The sequence below is a fragment of the Lutra lutra genome, chromosome 5 (assembly GCF_902655055.1).
Source record: "Lutra lutra chromosome 5, mLutLut1.2, whole genome shotgun sequence".
NCBI classification, from domain to species: Eukaryota; Metazoa; Chordata; class Mammalia; order Carnivora; family Mustelidae; genus Lutra; species Lutra lutra.
The window spans coordinates 58,781,412-58,796,818 of NC_062282.1; the positions used below are offsets into that span (position 1 = coordinate 58,781,412).

The 15,407-nt window shown below is 42.8% G+C and overlaps 1 protein-coding gene across 9 annotated transcripts in view; it reads left to right on the forward strand.

The window, feature by feature from the left end:
- Positions 1 to 15,407, forward strand: part of TENM2 (teneurin transmembrane protein 2) — a 1,307,492-nt gene that overhangs the window by 1,251,643 nt on the left and 40,442 nt on the right. For all 9 annotated transcript variants that reach the window (XM_047731060.1, XM_047731061.1, XM_047731063.1 and 6 more), the window contains 2 exons: positions 5,426 to 5,601; positions 7,102 to 7,337. In XM_047731060.1, coding sequence (XP_047587016.1) covers positions 5,426 to 5,601; positions 7,102 to 7,337 — 412 coding nt within the window. The remainder of the gene's footprint in view (positions 1 to 5,425; positions 5,602 to 7,101; positions 7,338 to 15,407) is intronic.

Genomic DNA, 15,407 nt, shown 5'->3' on the forward strand with positions numbered 1-15,407 from the left:
GCATGATTGTTCTCTTAAAGAGCTGCTTTTTGGTAATGTGGATAAACCCAATTATCACAAATTCTCAATTGTAGGGCTTCAAATGCATTAGGTTTTCTTGTTCCTCCTAAAAAGATGGTGAATTCCTTTTGTTGAGTACTTTTACACATGGTCAGCTGGAGAAGAGCAGCCTGCATCCCTCAAGGGCCCAGGACTCTACTTAAAATTACAACCACCCCTACACATGCATACTCTGTCTCTCTCCCTCCTTTATTTTAATCCTTACCACTTGTTACCATCTGACATACTCTCTATTTTAAACCATGGTTTATTTTTGCGCTCTCCATCATGTGTACATCACAGAAGCAGGGATTTTCACCCATTTTGTTCTTAGTCATGTCTCCAGCACCTCAAACAATGACGGACTTATAGTAGGCAGGCAGTAAATACTTGCTGAATAAATGAGTCTTTTGATCCCTTTGGCCCCACACAGGCCAAGACTGCAATGGTCCACTAAGTGGCCTCCAGATCCCATTATTGGAACACATAGCTCCTCGCAACTATGTGTAGACTTACTTGCAAAGAGACCTGAACCTGAAAATACTCCATGGGCAAGTTAGCACAGCTGTAGGAAACTTACTCTTCTTTGAAATTTAAAGAGAACATAACATGCTCTTCCTGTGGCCCCTGAGATCCTGGCTTCAACCCCAATCCTCTGTTCTCCAAAACTAGAACCTCCAGTTTCTACTATAGCTCTCATTAGGAAGCATGGCAGCCGGCACCACCATCCAGGTCCAGGTGCGTTGGAATTAAATCTTTGCCTGGATCCCAGGTCACACAACTCCCCATACAGTCCCGGCTTGCCTGAAGGAGTTGAAGGTATTATCTGATACTGAGTAGTCCATTAGGTACCCTGTACACAAAGACTTAAAAGTGTTTTCTTATTTTTATTGAGATAAAATTGACATACTGAAGTCAAATTGACATAGTCAACTGTACACAAACAGAAGTGTTTTTTTATTGAGATAAAATTGACCTAGTCAAATCATCAACATAATGATTTGATGTTTGTATATATCGTGAAATGATCAGCACTGTAAGTCTAGTCAACATCCATCATTATACAGTTACCAAAAACCTTCTTCTTGTGATGAGAACTTTGAAGATTTATTCTCTTAGTCACTTTGTAATATGCAGTACCGTATTATTACCTATCCCCACACTGTATATTACATCCCCATGACTTACTTACACCTAGAAATTTGTACCTTTTGACCCCCTTCACCCATTTCACCTACCTCCCATTTCAGGTAACCACCAATATTCTCTACGTCTAGGAGCTCAGGTTACTTTTTTAAGATTCCACCTTTAAGATCATATGGTATCTGTTTCTAACTTATTTCACTTAGCATAATGTCTTCAGGGTCCATCCATGTTGTCACAGGTTACAAGATTTTATTCTTTTTATGGTCGAGTAATTTTCCATTGGACACTTAGGTTGTTTCCGTATCTGGACGGTTGTAAAGAATGCTGCAGTGGACTTTTCGAGTTTGTGTTCTCGTTTTCTTTGGATGGATACCTTAAAGTGCAATTGCCAGATCATGTGGTAATTTTAGATTTAATTTGTGGAGGAACGTCCATACTGTGTTCCCTAGTGTTTGCATCAGTTTTCGTCCCTGCCAACAGTGTGCAAGGGTTTCCTTTTCTCCACAACCTTGCCCACACTTACATTTTTTGATAATAGACATTTTGATAAGTGTGAGGTAATACCTCATTATGGTTTTGATTTGCATTTCCCATTGATTAGTGGTGTTGAGCACCTTCCCGTGTACCTGTTGGCTGTTTGTGTGTCTTCTTTGGAAAAGGGTCTATTCAGAGCCTCTGTATATTGTTTAATCAGGTGGTTTGCTTTTTTTGCTATTGAATTGCATGAGGTGTTTTTTTAATATCAGCCCTTTATCAGAAATATGATTTTCACAAATTCTCTCCCATTCAGTAAGTTGCCTTTTCACTCTGTTGATGGATTACTGTGCAGAAGCTTTTCAGCTTGATTCAGTCCTACTTGTTTATTTTTGCTTTTGTGGCCTTTGCTTTTGAGGTCAAATCAACAAATTGCCAAGACTAATGTCAAGGAGCTAGCCACCTAGGTTTTCTTCTAGTTTTATGGTTCCAGGTCTTTGAGGTTATCATTTGGGGTTAATTTTTGTGTGACTGTCCGGTTTCATTATTTCGCGTGTGGCTATCCAGTTGGAAAACCAACACCATCTATTGAAGAGACTGTCCTTTCTCTGTTGTATATTCTTGGCCCTTTTGTGGTGAATTAAATGACCGTACATGTGTGGGTTTTTATCTGGGCTCCCTATTCTGCTCTATTCATCTGTATGTCTGCTTTCGTGTCCATCCCATACTGTTTTGACTACTATAGCTTTGTAATATAATTTGAAATCAGGGAGCATGATGCCTCTAGCTTTGTTCGTCTTTCTCAATATTGCTTTGGCCATTAGAAGTCTTCTCTGGTTCCACACAAATTTTAAGACTGTTTGTTCTATTTCTGTGAATAATGTCATTATGGTTTTGTTAGGGATTGCATTGAATTGTGTGGACATTATAATTCCTCCAGCCCATGAACATGGAGTATCTTTCATCAATGTCTTAGAGCTTTCAGTATAAGAGGTCTTTTACCTCCTTGGTTAAGTTTTTACTAGGTTTTTTTTCATTCTTTTTGATGCAATCATAAATGGGATTGTCTTTCTGCAAGTTGGTTATTAGTGTATAGAAACTCAACAGATTTTTATGTATTGATTTTTGTATCCTGCAACTTTACTAAATTTATTGGTTCTAACAGTTTCTATACATAATATCATCGGCAAACAGTTACAGTTTTACTTCTCTATGATTTGGATGCATTTCTTTTTCTTGCTTAATTGTTGTGTCTTACTCCTGATCTTAGAGGAAAAGCTTTCAGTTTTTCACCAGTGGATATGATGTTAGCTGTCGATCTGTCATATATGGGGCCTCTATTATGTTCAGGTACATTCCCTCTATACCCACTTTATTGAGAGTTTGTATCACTAGTGGATGTTGAATTTTGTCAGATGCTTTTTCTGCAACCGTTGAGCCATCCTTGCATCCCCGGAATAAATCCCACTCTCAAGGTACTGTTGAATATGATTTTCTACATTTGATTTAAATATTAATACAATTTGAGAATTTTTGCATCTATATGCATCAGAGATATTGGTCTATAATTTTCTTTTTGTGTGGTGTCCTTGTCCTGTTTTGGTAGCAGAGTAATGCTGGCCTCATAAAATGAGTTTGGAATAGTTCCCTCCTCTTCTGTTTTTTGGAAGAGTTTGAGAAGGATTGCCATTAATAAGTCTTTGAATGTTTGGTAGCATTCACCAGTGAAGCCATCTGGCCCTGTAGTTTTGTTTGTTGGAACGCTTTTGATTACTGATTGAAACTCCTTAGTAGTAATCTCTTACGATGCTTTGTATTTCTGTGGTATCAGTGGTAACGTCTCTTCTTTCATTTCTGATTTTGAGTCCTGTCATCTTTTCTTCTTGGTGAGTCTAGCTAAGGGTTGTCAATTTTATCTTTTAAAAAACCATCTCTTAGTCTCATTGATCTTTTGTCTTTTTACCCTCTATTTCATTTAAATACCTTTTGTTTCTAGTCAGAAAACATGGAAGTCAGGCATATCGGTTAGAAATAATTCCTAAAATATGGGAACATACAAACATATTCAGAAAACTATCCTTAATGTTGAGATGTCTGTATTTTGAGAGAACTTCTTCTACACATACTCATTTTTCACCCCTGTATACTATCAGAGGAATATATTTCTGTGCTCCACTCTTTCTACTCAATAATATATACATTTTTCACTCTAATGGATAGAAATCACTGTCATTGGGGCGCCTGCATGGCTCAGTGGGTTAAAGCCTCTGCCTTAGGCTCAGGTCGTGATCCCAGGGTCCTGGGATCGAGCTCCACATTGGGCTCTCTGCTCAGCGGGAAGCCTACTTCCCCCTCTCTCCCTGCCTGCCTCTCTGCCTACTTGTGATCACTGTCTGTCGAATAAATTTTTTAAAAAATCACTGTCACTAATTTTGATGGCTTTAGAGGTTTCTACTTTATGGATATATCCTTATTTAACAAATCTCTGATGAATGACCACTTGGGTTATTCTAATTTGTCACTATTAGTAAATAACATCTTTGTACACCCATCTGAGAGGCAGTTTAACAGATTAGATGACAAAAGGGAGTCCCATGACCTGGAGGGCCTGATTCCCATCTGTGTATACCCAGAAAGCCCTGGTGGTGTAACCACTATAATGTATTATCTGTACCACCCATTGCCTACTGCTCTGGGCAAATGATGAGGGTAGAGCCAAACCTGAGCTCCCCACTCAAAGTTCTCCCCTCCCCACACCCTTTGTCCAACTGTCCTTCCAGCTTAATGTGGTTCTGTTTTCAGCCTTCAGACATCTCCAGAAGCAAAATTTCTTATCATGTTTTCTCAAATAACTTACCAGGTCTGCATTCCTTTATTCTGAAACTGTTTGCCAGACACCATCTGTATTTGCTTTTGTAGTCCTCTGTGACAAAGTCAAATAAGCCACAATGGTTCTGTTCACTGGCTGTCCTACATGCTGTACAAGATCCAGTCTCCAACACTCAGAACCAACCAACTCTGTCCTTGTCCCCAGTCAAGAGGGAGTCACACCTAGAGGTCAAGTCAACTACTTTCTTTGTTCCCCCTTCCTCTCCTCTCTAGTAACATCTCATGTGGGAAAGCTCAAAGGCCTCTATATCCAGCCCTTAAAAAGAGTCTCTTTCCTATGGCCTGTGGAGGGCCCAAGTTTTCTGATTATAATGGATCTCCCAGAGTAGGAAAATGTTCTACCAAGTGGAACACCAAGGCTTTTTGCTAAAGGAGATGGAACCAATAATTCCACAATTTAAGAGAAGAGTAGAGATGACATTCACAAAGGAGAAAGGCCACTCTCAGGGAACTTTCTAGCAGCAGAACTTGATCAGGTATACCTAGACTCGGGGCCGAAATTCAAGTGAGTCATCATGAAAACAGTCTAGGAAAGCTGCTTGGAGATCTTGGTTTGTTTGGGGCATAGAACCAGAGAAAGGGGTATAGGCAGCCAGACATGCTATGCTTGAGCCAAGGCATGGAGTTTGCATTTGGCCCAGGCTGACAATCCAAGCCTAGGAGGTGGCAAGTGGGATGAGGTTATAGGAGTATGGAAGAGGAAGGACACAGATGGTCTCCAATGCTAGGTCTTACTGATTGTGACAAGGAGCCTCAGTGTGATACACTACCCAGCCACTCTACCTTCCAGTCTCTCTGGCTCTTGTGTGATTCTGAGTGGTGGGAAAGCCTTCAGTTCCAGTAACTGTGCTTCCAAACCAGTGTGTCTGTCCTCCAGCTATGACCACGAAGGCCGCCTGACCAATGTGACACGCCCCACGGGGGTGGTGACCAGTCTGCACCGGGAAATGGAGAAGTCCATCACCATTGACATTGAGAACTCCAACCGTGATGATGATGTCACTGTCATTACCAATCTGTCTTCAGTGGAGGCCTCCTACACAGTGGTACAAGGTAAGCCCCCTACCCACTAAACTCACCCACAGACCCCAGCAAGCCTGGGAGGACTTCCAGAGACTGGGAGTACCCATTAGCTTGTTATTTTAGTCAAGTGTCCACCATAAACAAATTCTACAAGAGGTCAGTCTTGTAGAAAATGTCTTAATCAGATTCAGGAGAATGTCATCTATACTAACTGAAATGTCTAGAGCTTTGGGAATGTCTACATACTTCCCTGAAAATGTCAGTTGCCATCCCCACTTGCTCTTACCTCTCCATCATCAGCACTCCCCACCAACCCAACACACATAGTTACCTTCTCCAAGGCTCTTTATCCTTTTGGCTTCACCTCTTCCTTTTTTGGCCACATCCTGATTCTTCTTCCAAGCACTTGTTTATTGGTTTTTTTTGCCCTGGAATCAGAGCCCTTTAGCAATCTCTTGCCAAGACTGGGATCTCAAAGGTTTCTGACCACCCCATAGCTACTAGCACTGTTTGACATGACACACAGTGAGGGACAAGCACAGGAGCTGGCAAGAAAAGGAATTGTGCAGATTAATTTTTCTTTTAATTAAGATATAATGTCAGTGGGCTAGCCCGTTGTCAGAGGATAAAAGTGTCCTCTCAGTAGATAAATGGTGACATTTCTGGACTATTATCCCACGACAGAGCCTGTTTCAATGACTCTATTTCTGCTCTGCCAAATGATTAATGATGTAGATTCTGTCTTTCTGCATGATGGCTGCAGTTGCAGGAGTGACAGATACACATTTGCTCACTATCCCAAAAGCCAGCGTCTCAGAAGCCAGCCAAGCTGGACTCCTTTGCCCAAATAATCAGGAAGCAATATATCTGTAAAGGAGTTTCAGACTCACGTTTCCTTCCTGGAACTTTTCGATAAGGAAAAAGGTCACAAGTCTGATTGACTAGTGTAGATTCCCTTTGGGAAGATAAACACATGTTATCAGCACCCACTAGCTCAGTCTACCTTACGCTGTTTGAATCTCCAGAGTTCTGTTGAGGAGAGCTGGCATCATGGTGGAGTCAGCAGCAGAAGCATGAAGGCCAGGAAGGGTGCTTTTTCTCTTGATTTGATCTATAGCTAGACCATCAACTTCAGGTTAGATGGTAGGCAAAAGGGAAAAAAAAGAAATAGTCTTTTTTTTCCCATTTAAGATAAAATATATATGTTAAAGATTAGGGATTTGATTGACACAAATTGTGTAGGCAATAGACATCTTTAAAGGTACTATTAATAGTCTTCAGTGAGTAAAAGAAAAATATCACAGCATAATTATTTCTGGAGTGCCACATATTAATAATGTTTTTCTTTCCACGGATCAGTAGCATCTCTGCTACTCACCTTAACATTGTATGTGTGCTAATTGAAGGCAGCCTTAGACTGACAGCTGCAAAGTACCATGGAAACCTATAAAAATAGGGGTTCTGTTCTCTTATGACTAACAGAGTGGATAATTTCTTTCCCTACCCCCACCCCCACTTATATTTCTCCAGATCAAGTGCGGAACAGCTACCAGCTCTGTAATAACGGTACCCTGAGGGTGATGTATGCCAATGGGATGGGTGTCAGCTTCCACAGTGAGCCCCATGTCCTAGCGGGCACCATCACCCCCACCATTGGGCGTTGCAACATCTCCCTGCCCATGGAGAATGGCCTCAACTCCATTGAGTGGCGCCTAAGAAAAGAACAGATTAAAGGCAAAGTCACCATCTTTGGCAGGAAGCTCCGGGTAAGTGGTTGTACCCAATTCGTCACCGCTAAGTAGTAGGGGATACACCCTTTCCTCAGGAGCTGAGGCAATTTCCCAGGTCCCAAGCCTCCATTACTCCTTTCTTCCATGGGAAAGACAAGTCTTTCTCTCAAAAGACAGAAGCCCTATCCCTTTGGGAAAAACCATGTCTGTTTACTAGGAGAGAAAAAGGTACAGATTTACCTTCCACTCTAGCTTGGGATAGCTTCAGTCTTCTTGTCACACTTGCTATCTGCTCCCTCGACTCTCACTCTTTGGCCAATTCGACAAACTACTTGGTGCCTGGTGCTGGCTTTGTGCGGAGTAATTTGATGAATAGTGGAAGAACAGAAATTTTATAATGTACTCTTCACACACAAGGAGTTAACAGTCCAGTAGAATATGTAGACGCAGGGTAATCCAGTGGGTTAAGTGAGAGAAGCGGGGCACCTGCGTAAAGCCTCTGTCTTCAGCTCAGGTCATGATCCCAGCATCCTGGGATCAAGCCCCACATTGGGCTCTCTGCTCAGCGGGGAGCCTGCTTCCCCCTCTCTCTCTCTGCCTGCCTCTCTGCCTACTTGTGATGTCTATCTGTCAAATAAATAAATAAAATCTTAAAAAAAAAAAAAAGTGAGCAAAGCATCCAGGGCCTGGCAGAATCAGAGGAGGAGATATCACCCAGCCTAAGGTGATCAGGGAAGGCTTGCCAAGAGGAAATCACAAGCAAATCACAGTAGAAATTTTCAACCAACCATAGCTTCCCCAGACTGGGCAGCAACACTCATTGAGGACTTTCATGATGCAAGCTCTATGTTACATGCTTTACTTATTTTCAACAGCCCCACAGGGGGACTTAACTCTGTTTTTCAGATGAGGAAACACAGGTTCTGGGAAGCTACATAACCTGTCCAAAGGCACCAGGGCTAGAAAATGGCACAGCCAGGACCCAGTCCCAGTTCCATCTTTGTGTCTGGCTCACTTGCCCATATCCTTAACGGCCAAGGATGAAGTTCATAGTCATCCAGATAATCTGGGTCCTGCCCTAGTCACTTACCAAGCACTAGGAGGGTCTGATTCTTAATATCATGCTAACCCCTTCCCCCATGGCAGGGAAACCGAGGGATCCCAGTCCTCATCAAATTCAGCACACATTTACTGAGCACCTACTATAAGCCAGCACTGGAAGTCAATATGGCACCCCAAGTAAAATCCCTTCCCTCCTGCCCCTGATGGTCAAGGGTGAGGAAAGAAACCAGACGGGCAGGTCGGCAGTACACTAATGAATAACTAAAGTAACTGCAGATTAAGATAAGTGCTGGCCTGAGAGTAAACATTGCAGCCCCACAGGGTTTAACCACTACTTGGGAATCACACTTAGGTAATAACTTTGGCTGCTATTGGGTTGAAATCCACCCCGCCGGGCCTATCTCCCCACAGGGCCAGGCCACTCCATATTACGATTCTGCCTTTGTCTAGTTGGAGCTCCATTCCTCACATTAGGTTATCAGCATTCTCCCATGTTTTTCTTCCTACGCTGGTATCTGCAAAGTTGCAAACGGCCGTATCTTCCTAAAGACAAAAATGAAATGAGATTAGTAGCTAAATCCTTAATGACTGGATTTCAGGGCTGTATAATTGATTTTTGATATGCTGCACTATAGAAGTTGATTATAAGTAGTAATCGTGCTTTTTCTCTGATAAATCAGTTATGCATTTTGACTAAGTTTGCAAAATAAAGATAAATGTGGCCCTAAAATAAAATGGCTATTATCCCAACTCTGAATATTAAAAATCTTAATAATGATACTTGTGGTAATTAGCAGAAGTTAGGCACGCAAGTCTTATAACTGAATTTCTGCCAGGGTTAGATTTGCTGGCATCATGTTTATGCAAATCAAAACACAGCTTTATCTATCAACACCTCAACATTTAATTGTCTGGTGTTAGTTCCTGTAACAATAATCACATATCCATTTAGCTCTCTTAAATGAAAATCACTATGAGATTATAACAGGTTGAGTGGACTGAAAATGTAATTTGAAAATGAGGGAGAAAGCCTGGAATTTATTTGCATCTCATTTATTTTAATTCAATTCATAAATTGTTTAGTGAATGAAATAAAAGCAACTCCTGGAAATTGCAGGGGAGCAAGTGGAAGAAGGTATAAAAGAAAGGGGGAGCATGCTGTGGATGAAGAGAACTGGGGAGTGTCCTTTTAGGTTCTCCAGGAGCCCAAGGCAAGGAGGTTTGCAGCCCCTAAACTAAGGGTACCTGTTGGTGCGCACAGGGCAACAGGCTCTTCTCACTTCCAGGGCTGACGTTTCTTTTCCCTCTGTCTTGATTTCCACTGTCAAACGGGGCCCTGAAATTTTTCATTCATTCCTTTAGATTACTAGAATGGACTCTTAGGAGAACGCTACGTTTTACAACGGTCATCATTTTCCTGTGTGTAACTAATTCGGGTTTTTTTTTTTTTACATTTTCTCTTTGCTTTAAGTCTCCTCTGTATGTGGGCTGCACATTAAACCAATACTATACATTTTTTTGAAAACATGTTTGCTAAGTGCCAACTCTATGCCAAGCACTATGGAGTGAGTAGACTAGAAAGAGAGAAAGAAAACTAAATCCTTGCCAGCAAGAAGTTTGCATTCCAGTGGAGAAAGCAATGTGAATCGTGTGGTGTAAGCTGTAACAGAGGCAATGTCACAAGGAAAGCGGTAGTTGGTTGTGTCAGGAGAGGATGGACTGAGGCCAGATAACAAATAAGCCCTACAATCTCAGGAGCTTTCCAGTCACAGTGCAGAGAAGGCAAGCAGCTCGGCCTCATGGGGACTCACTGCATTGCTGTCCTGTGATCCCGCCACAGTAGGCAAATGACCTCTCGGATTGCTCTGGAAGGACAAGGGGCTGAATGAGCAGAGCTGGGCATGGCCTGCATCACTTCAACTGAACCACAAGACAGCCTAGGAAATGTCGTCTTTGTGAGAGCCTAAGGAAAAATAAAAGGAAAGAGTTGGTGAACACATAGCAGGGTCTCCGCCATCTTGATCAGGAAGAGCTTCAGGACTGAAGAGCGGTAGGAATTAGCCTGGCAAAGATATGGGGAGAGGGTGATCAGATCAGAAATGTTCCCTATGACACACAGAGAGGTCAAAAAGGGGAAGAGCATTTCAGGAAACCTTAAGTCAGGTGCACCAGAGGGAAGGGGAACTTGCTACACTGTGCTACAGAAATAGAATACGACGGCCAGAGGCAACACATGGAAAAGAATATTTTGCTAGGATGACATTTATCCAGAGGACTGTGGAGAACTGTTCCAGGGTTTAATTAGCAGAGTGATGTATTGGGGTGTGTAGTCTTAGAAAGACTCTCAGGTTTCCTCGGGTGTGGAGGAAGATAGATTAGAAGGAGACAAGATAGGAGGAGAGGGACAGCACAAAAGCAATTGCAGTAATCCAAACAAAGAACTAGATCACTAAGAGTAAAGAAAGAAAGGTGAGGGAGGGAGGGATCTGAGAGATACTTAGCATACACATTAACAGGATTTGATAAGGAGCAGGGTTGCTGTATCAGGCTCTCCTTTTTAGGCTCCCTCCCCACAATCCTATGGACTAGGAAACTGAGTGACTGTCTAGACTCTGTGAAGGAGAGAAGCTGGGGACTGAACCCCAAGACAGACGTGTGACATTCTGGCAGACCCGGCCCTGCTTCTTAGTATAGGGGAAAAAAACGTTGCTCTTTCATGAAAAGCAGGGAGTTTGTAGAGAACTTGTGGTGCAGCAACAGAGGAGATCAAGCACTGAAGCAAGCTGACTTACCTCTCCCAGGTGCCATCAAGCTTCTAGGAGTCTGGCCAGTTGAGTGTTGATGTGAGGACCCAAGGCTAAGCTTCCCTAGAATTCAGAAGAAACCAAAAATCCCAATGAAGCTACCATGATAGACCCCAGTGAGATTCTAAGCCACCCAGGTAGCCCTTCTTCCAGCAACCTAGTCAGGGACGTCTCTTGGGTGAGGAACATGTCAGCAGCCTTTCCATATAGGCTGGTGAAATGTAAGATGGTGGACGGATAGACCAACAAAGAACCTTCCACCAAAAGCTTTATGATGCTTTGGCAAAATTTAACGTGTTAGTCCGTTCTTTCCAGCACAAACTCAACGTGAGACTCATTTTCATTATGTCTCCCAAGGACGTCTCAAGGAATCTCATTTGAAAGAGTCTTTTACACTCCACTCCTTTCTCTGTTCTCCCTGGCTTTTCAAAACACGCAAAACAGTTCATCAGGGCATCTGTAAGCTACGTGAGCACCTCACCACCGTATCCCTGATGACAAGTGCCATGTGATAGGCACTCAGACAACAGGTGAGGAGGGAAAAGGGGATGTCCATGCCTCCCTTAAGGGTCCTCCCTAGAAGGTGCATGTGTGTGTGAATTCCACACCACCCCCCAATCTCACCAAAGCAGGCATGAGCTCACAATCACATTTTCCCAGTATCTGTCAGGAATCTTCCCATTGCAAAATACAGGAAGCCCACTCAGACTAGCATAATAAGAAAGGGCATTCATTGTCTTGCCTAATTGAGCCCCCACAAGCCCAAATGATGTCATCAGGCTGACACCTCTTTTTCTCCTTTTTTTTGTGGTCCCCTTCCATCCCCCAGCATTATTTCTCTTGGCACTTGAACTAATTTTCTCCCACAGTAGACCAGTGACCTTGTCACACAGGGGAGTCAGGCAGAGATGGCCAAAGGTGACTTCAGGCTGACATCAGCCTAGCTTAGTGAACGCAGAAGAAAGGATCTCCCACACCACTTATACAAAAAAAAAAAAAAAAAAAAAAATCTCAGGAGACTGACCTGGTACAGATGCAGGTCTATGATTGGCCAGTACAAGGTCACATGTGGACGCATGTATCTTGTGTTGGACATCTCAGTAAAACCACCTAAACAGGGAAACCTTACAGAAAGGGAGTGCTGCACCCAAAGAAGGAAGGAGTAGGTTAAATCACACACACATACACATACACACCCCAGATATATTCTACACCCTCCATCCCTCCAGAGCCTAATCATAAGGCAGACTTCTGGTCCTGAGGCTCTGTTCATGTATCATTCCCCCCAACCCCCAACCTTCCCCACCAGCAAGAGAAGAGAGAGCAGAAACCAACCTCTTCTGAGATTTAAAACTCCTGCTCTTCCCTGAAATGGATTCAGTGCATGATTCTCTCTGAAAAGGAAGCAGACATCCACCCTCTAAGATGTTGCCTCCTGATTACGATTTACATAGAGATAGCAGAAGCAAAAAACAACTACACGTGTAGGTAGCAGAACAAAAGAAAAATCATTTCCAAGATCATTTTTCATCATGATATTGGTATTAGTGTCCTTCTCAAGAAGAGGTGGGAGTAATTTTGTTAGGGTTTCCATATGATTAATAAGACATTGCAATTACCCACTGGCTTGTGTTAGTTTTACCTTTGTGGCAAATGACAGTGACCCAGGAGCAAGGTGGGAGGCAGCTGTGCATGCGAACACTCAGTTCTGCATGGAGCCCGCTGAAGTAGCTCTGCTAATAGCCACAGTTACCGTGAAAGCCTGGGCTTTATCAGTCCCTTCCTGCCGCAGTGCTCTCAGTCTGCACCAATATTTTATATTTCAAACATCTATGTGTCGGCAGTGTACGAGTCACTCAGTGTATACAGGTGAACAAAACCGACAAGACTCAATGTTACACTGTGAGCAGTGCTTGTGCAGACAGGACTTGTGATAAATTTAATATCAGCTTAAGTAATAAAGAATTAGAAGGGCAAGCCTTTGCAAACATTAAACAACATATTCCCCATGCAAGTATTACTTTTGGCTGACTTGCTATTTTGGACGGTGTGGTGGAAAAGTGGAAAGACCCTCCTGTCATAGCAAAGGGAAACAGATAATAATCAAATAACTGATCAAATAATAGAAAGAAATTGTGATGGGTGCTACGGAGAAAAATACAGGGTGCAGGTAAGGGGGAATATCTGTTGTAGATTAGGTCACTCTAAGAGAAGGATATTTGAGCTGAGAACTGAAGAGTAGGAACTTTCCAGGCATGGGATGGGAGGCAGCCTCCTATTCTAGTGGATCCCCATGAGCAAATGCCCTGAAGCAGACAAGACTGTTGCATATAGCCTGAGCAGAAGGAGAGCTAGTGTGACTGGAGCAAACCAGCTGGGGGCAAAGTCAAAGAGACAGGCCCTTAGTGACCTTGGTAAGGATCTTAGAAATATACAAGTCCTCCCCAGATGGACACACTGCTGAATGAAAAGGACCATTTATCTGCAGAACTAGACTATCTTCCTTCTTAGAGGCTAGGAGGCACACGACATGCTGGGATTCTGGAAAGTTCAGATTGAGAGGGGACAAGTACAAAACCTGTTCAGGTCATCCAGGCTGAGCCTACATACCAAATGCCTCTCTTCTCTACCAGCCCACCCACCTCTACTAGAATATTCCCACAGCACCTGAAATGAAGTTCTCTGCCTGTGAGGTGCCTTTGCTTACTATACAAGCTCTCACTTGCTGACTTCCCAACTGGAATATTCTCCCCAACCCTTTCCTTGCCCTCACCTGGAAAGTCTTAGTCATCCTTCAAGCTCCCACTGACACAGCACTTCTAGGAAATGGTCCTTGTGAGCCCAGTTCTAGGTGTCCTTCCTCCTTCTCATAGTTTTTTGTGTTTGCTCTCATTACAGCATGATGTTTTCATGGTTGGCTCACATGTCTTTACCCTCCTCTGACCTGTAAGTTCCATGAGAGCAAAGACCATAAATGTCTTACTCTATCTTGAGTGCTGATCCCAGTAACAAGCATACCGTAGGTGCTCAGTAAATATTTAGTGAATTAATAAATGGGATTTTAAGTTGACATCATGAAAATCCACTCTCTCTAACTTCTATTAATTCCAGGTTTTGGGAGCCTCCCAGAATTGCTCTAATTGTTCTTCGGAATGAAGCCTTTTAGTTATTTGGAGATCACAGATGTCCTAGTCACATTTTCTCTTCCCGGTTTTCCACATTAGAACCTTAGATCATGAGAGTTGCCATGGTTCTTATACTGGGTCCCATTCAACCCCCTTATTCACAAATGTGTGCTGAGTACCAAGGACTTTCGAAAATAACCATGGACACTAAGAAACATAAAGTCCCTACCCATCAAAGGCTCACAGGCCATTACAGATAAGGAAACTGAGGCATTAAAGGTGAAAGACTGCTTTGCAGTGACAAAACTAATCAGTGTCAAAACTGCAGCTCAAATTTAGGTCTTTCCACCTCTCTACCTCACCATCATCCAAAACAGCAAGTCATCCAAAAAATAATGTTTGCTTAGGGAATACATTATTTAATATGTTTGTGGAGGCTTACCCTTCTAATTATGCATTATTTAAGCTAATATTAAATTTATAGCAAGTTGTTTTGTCTGCACAAGCACTGATCCCAATGTAGCATTGAGTCTTCTTGTATGGCAACAGGAGAGAGCGGCTTTAGAAATCCCAGAGGACTGACCCAGAAAGGAAATGAAGATGTCCTCTAGGCCTGGCTTTTCCTCTGGGTAGGTGATAAACTCGTTAAGGCTAGAATTCAGCTTTTAAATGTCTCCATCTGTGGAAAATCTCATGCCTTCCCTCACTCACCTTTTTGGGATTTTCCCACACTCAAAACATGACAGGCAAAGTGTTCCTCCGTAAGTCTAGCTGAAACCTCTCCTGCTGTGCTACAGTGCCTTTTCCTGGAGGGGATCCAGCCCAGTGTTAATTTCCTCCTTCAAGTTTCTCAAATCACCAGCTCCCGTCATTGCCCCTCGAGCTAAGTTAGAGTCACTGGTTATGGGCCCAGCAGGGCCATTTTGACGACAGCGTTTCCTTTTCTTGGGGTTTTTTACGAGCCTCCTTGTGACAGGCGTGTACTTGGTGAGATCAAAACATTCTGGGGGGAGATTCCACAGGGAAAACTACTTCCCAAAGTCTGCCCTCTGCAAAAATAAAAACCATGCTAAATAGCTGAGTTTTATTAACTGGGGAAGCCAGGCTGAGGAAAA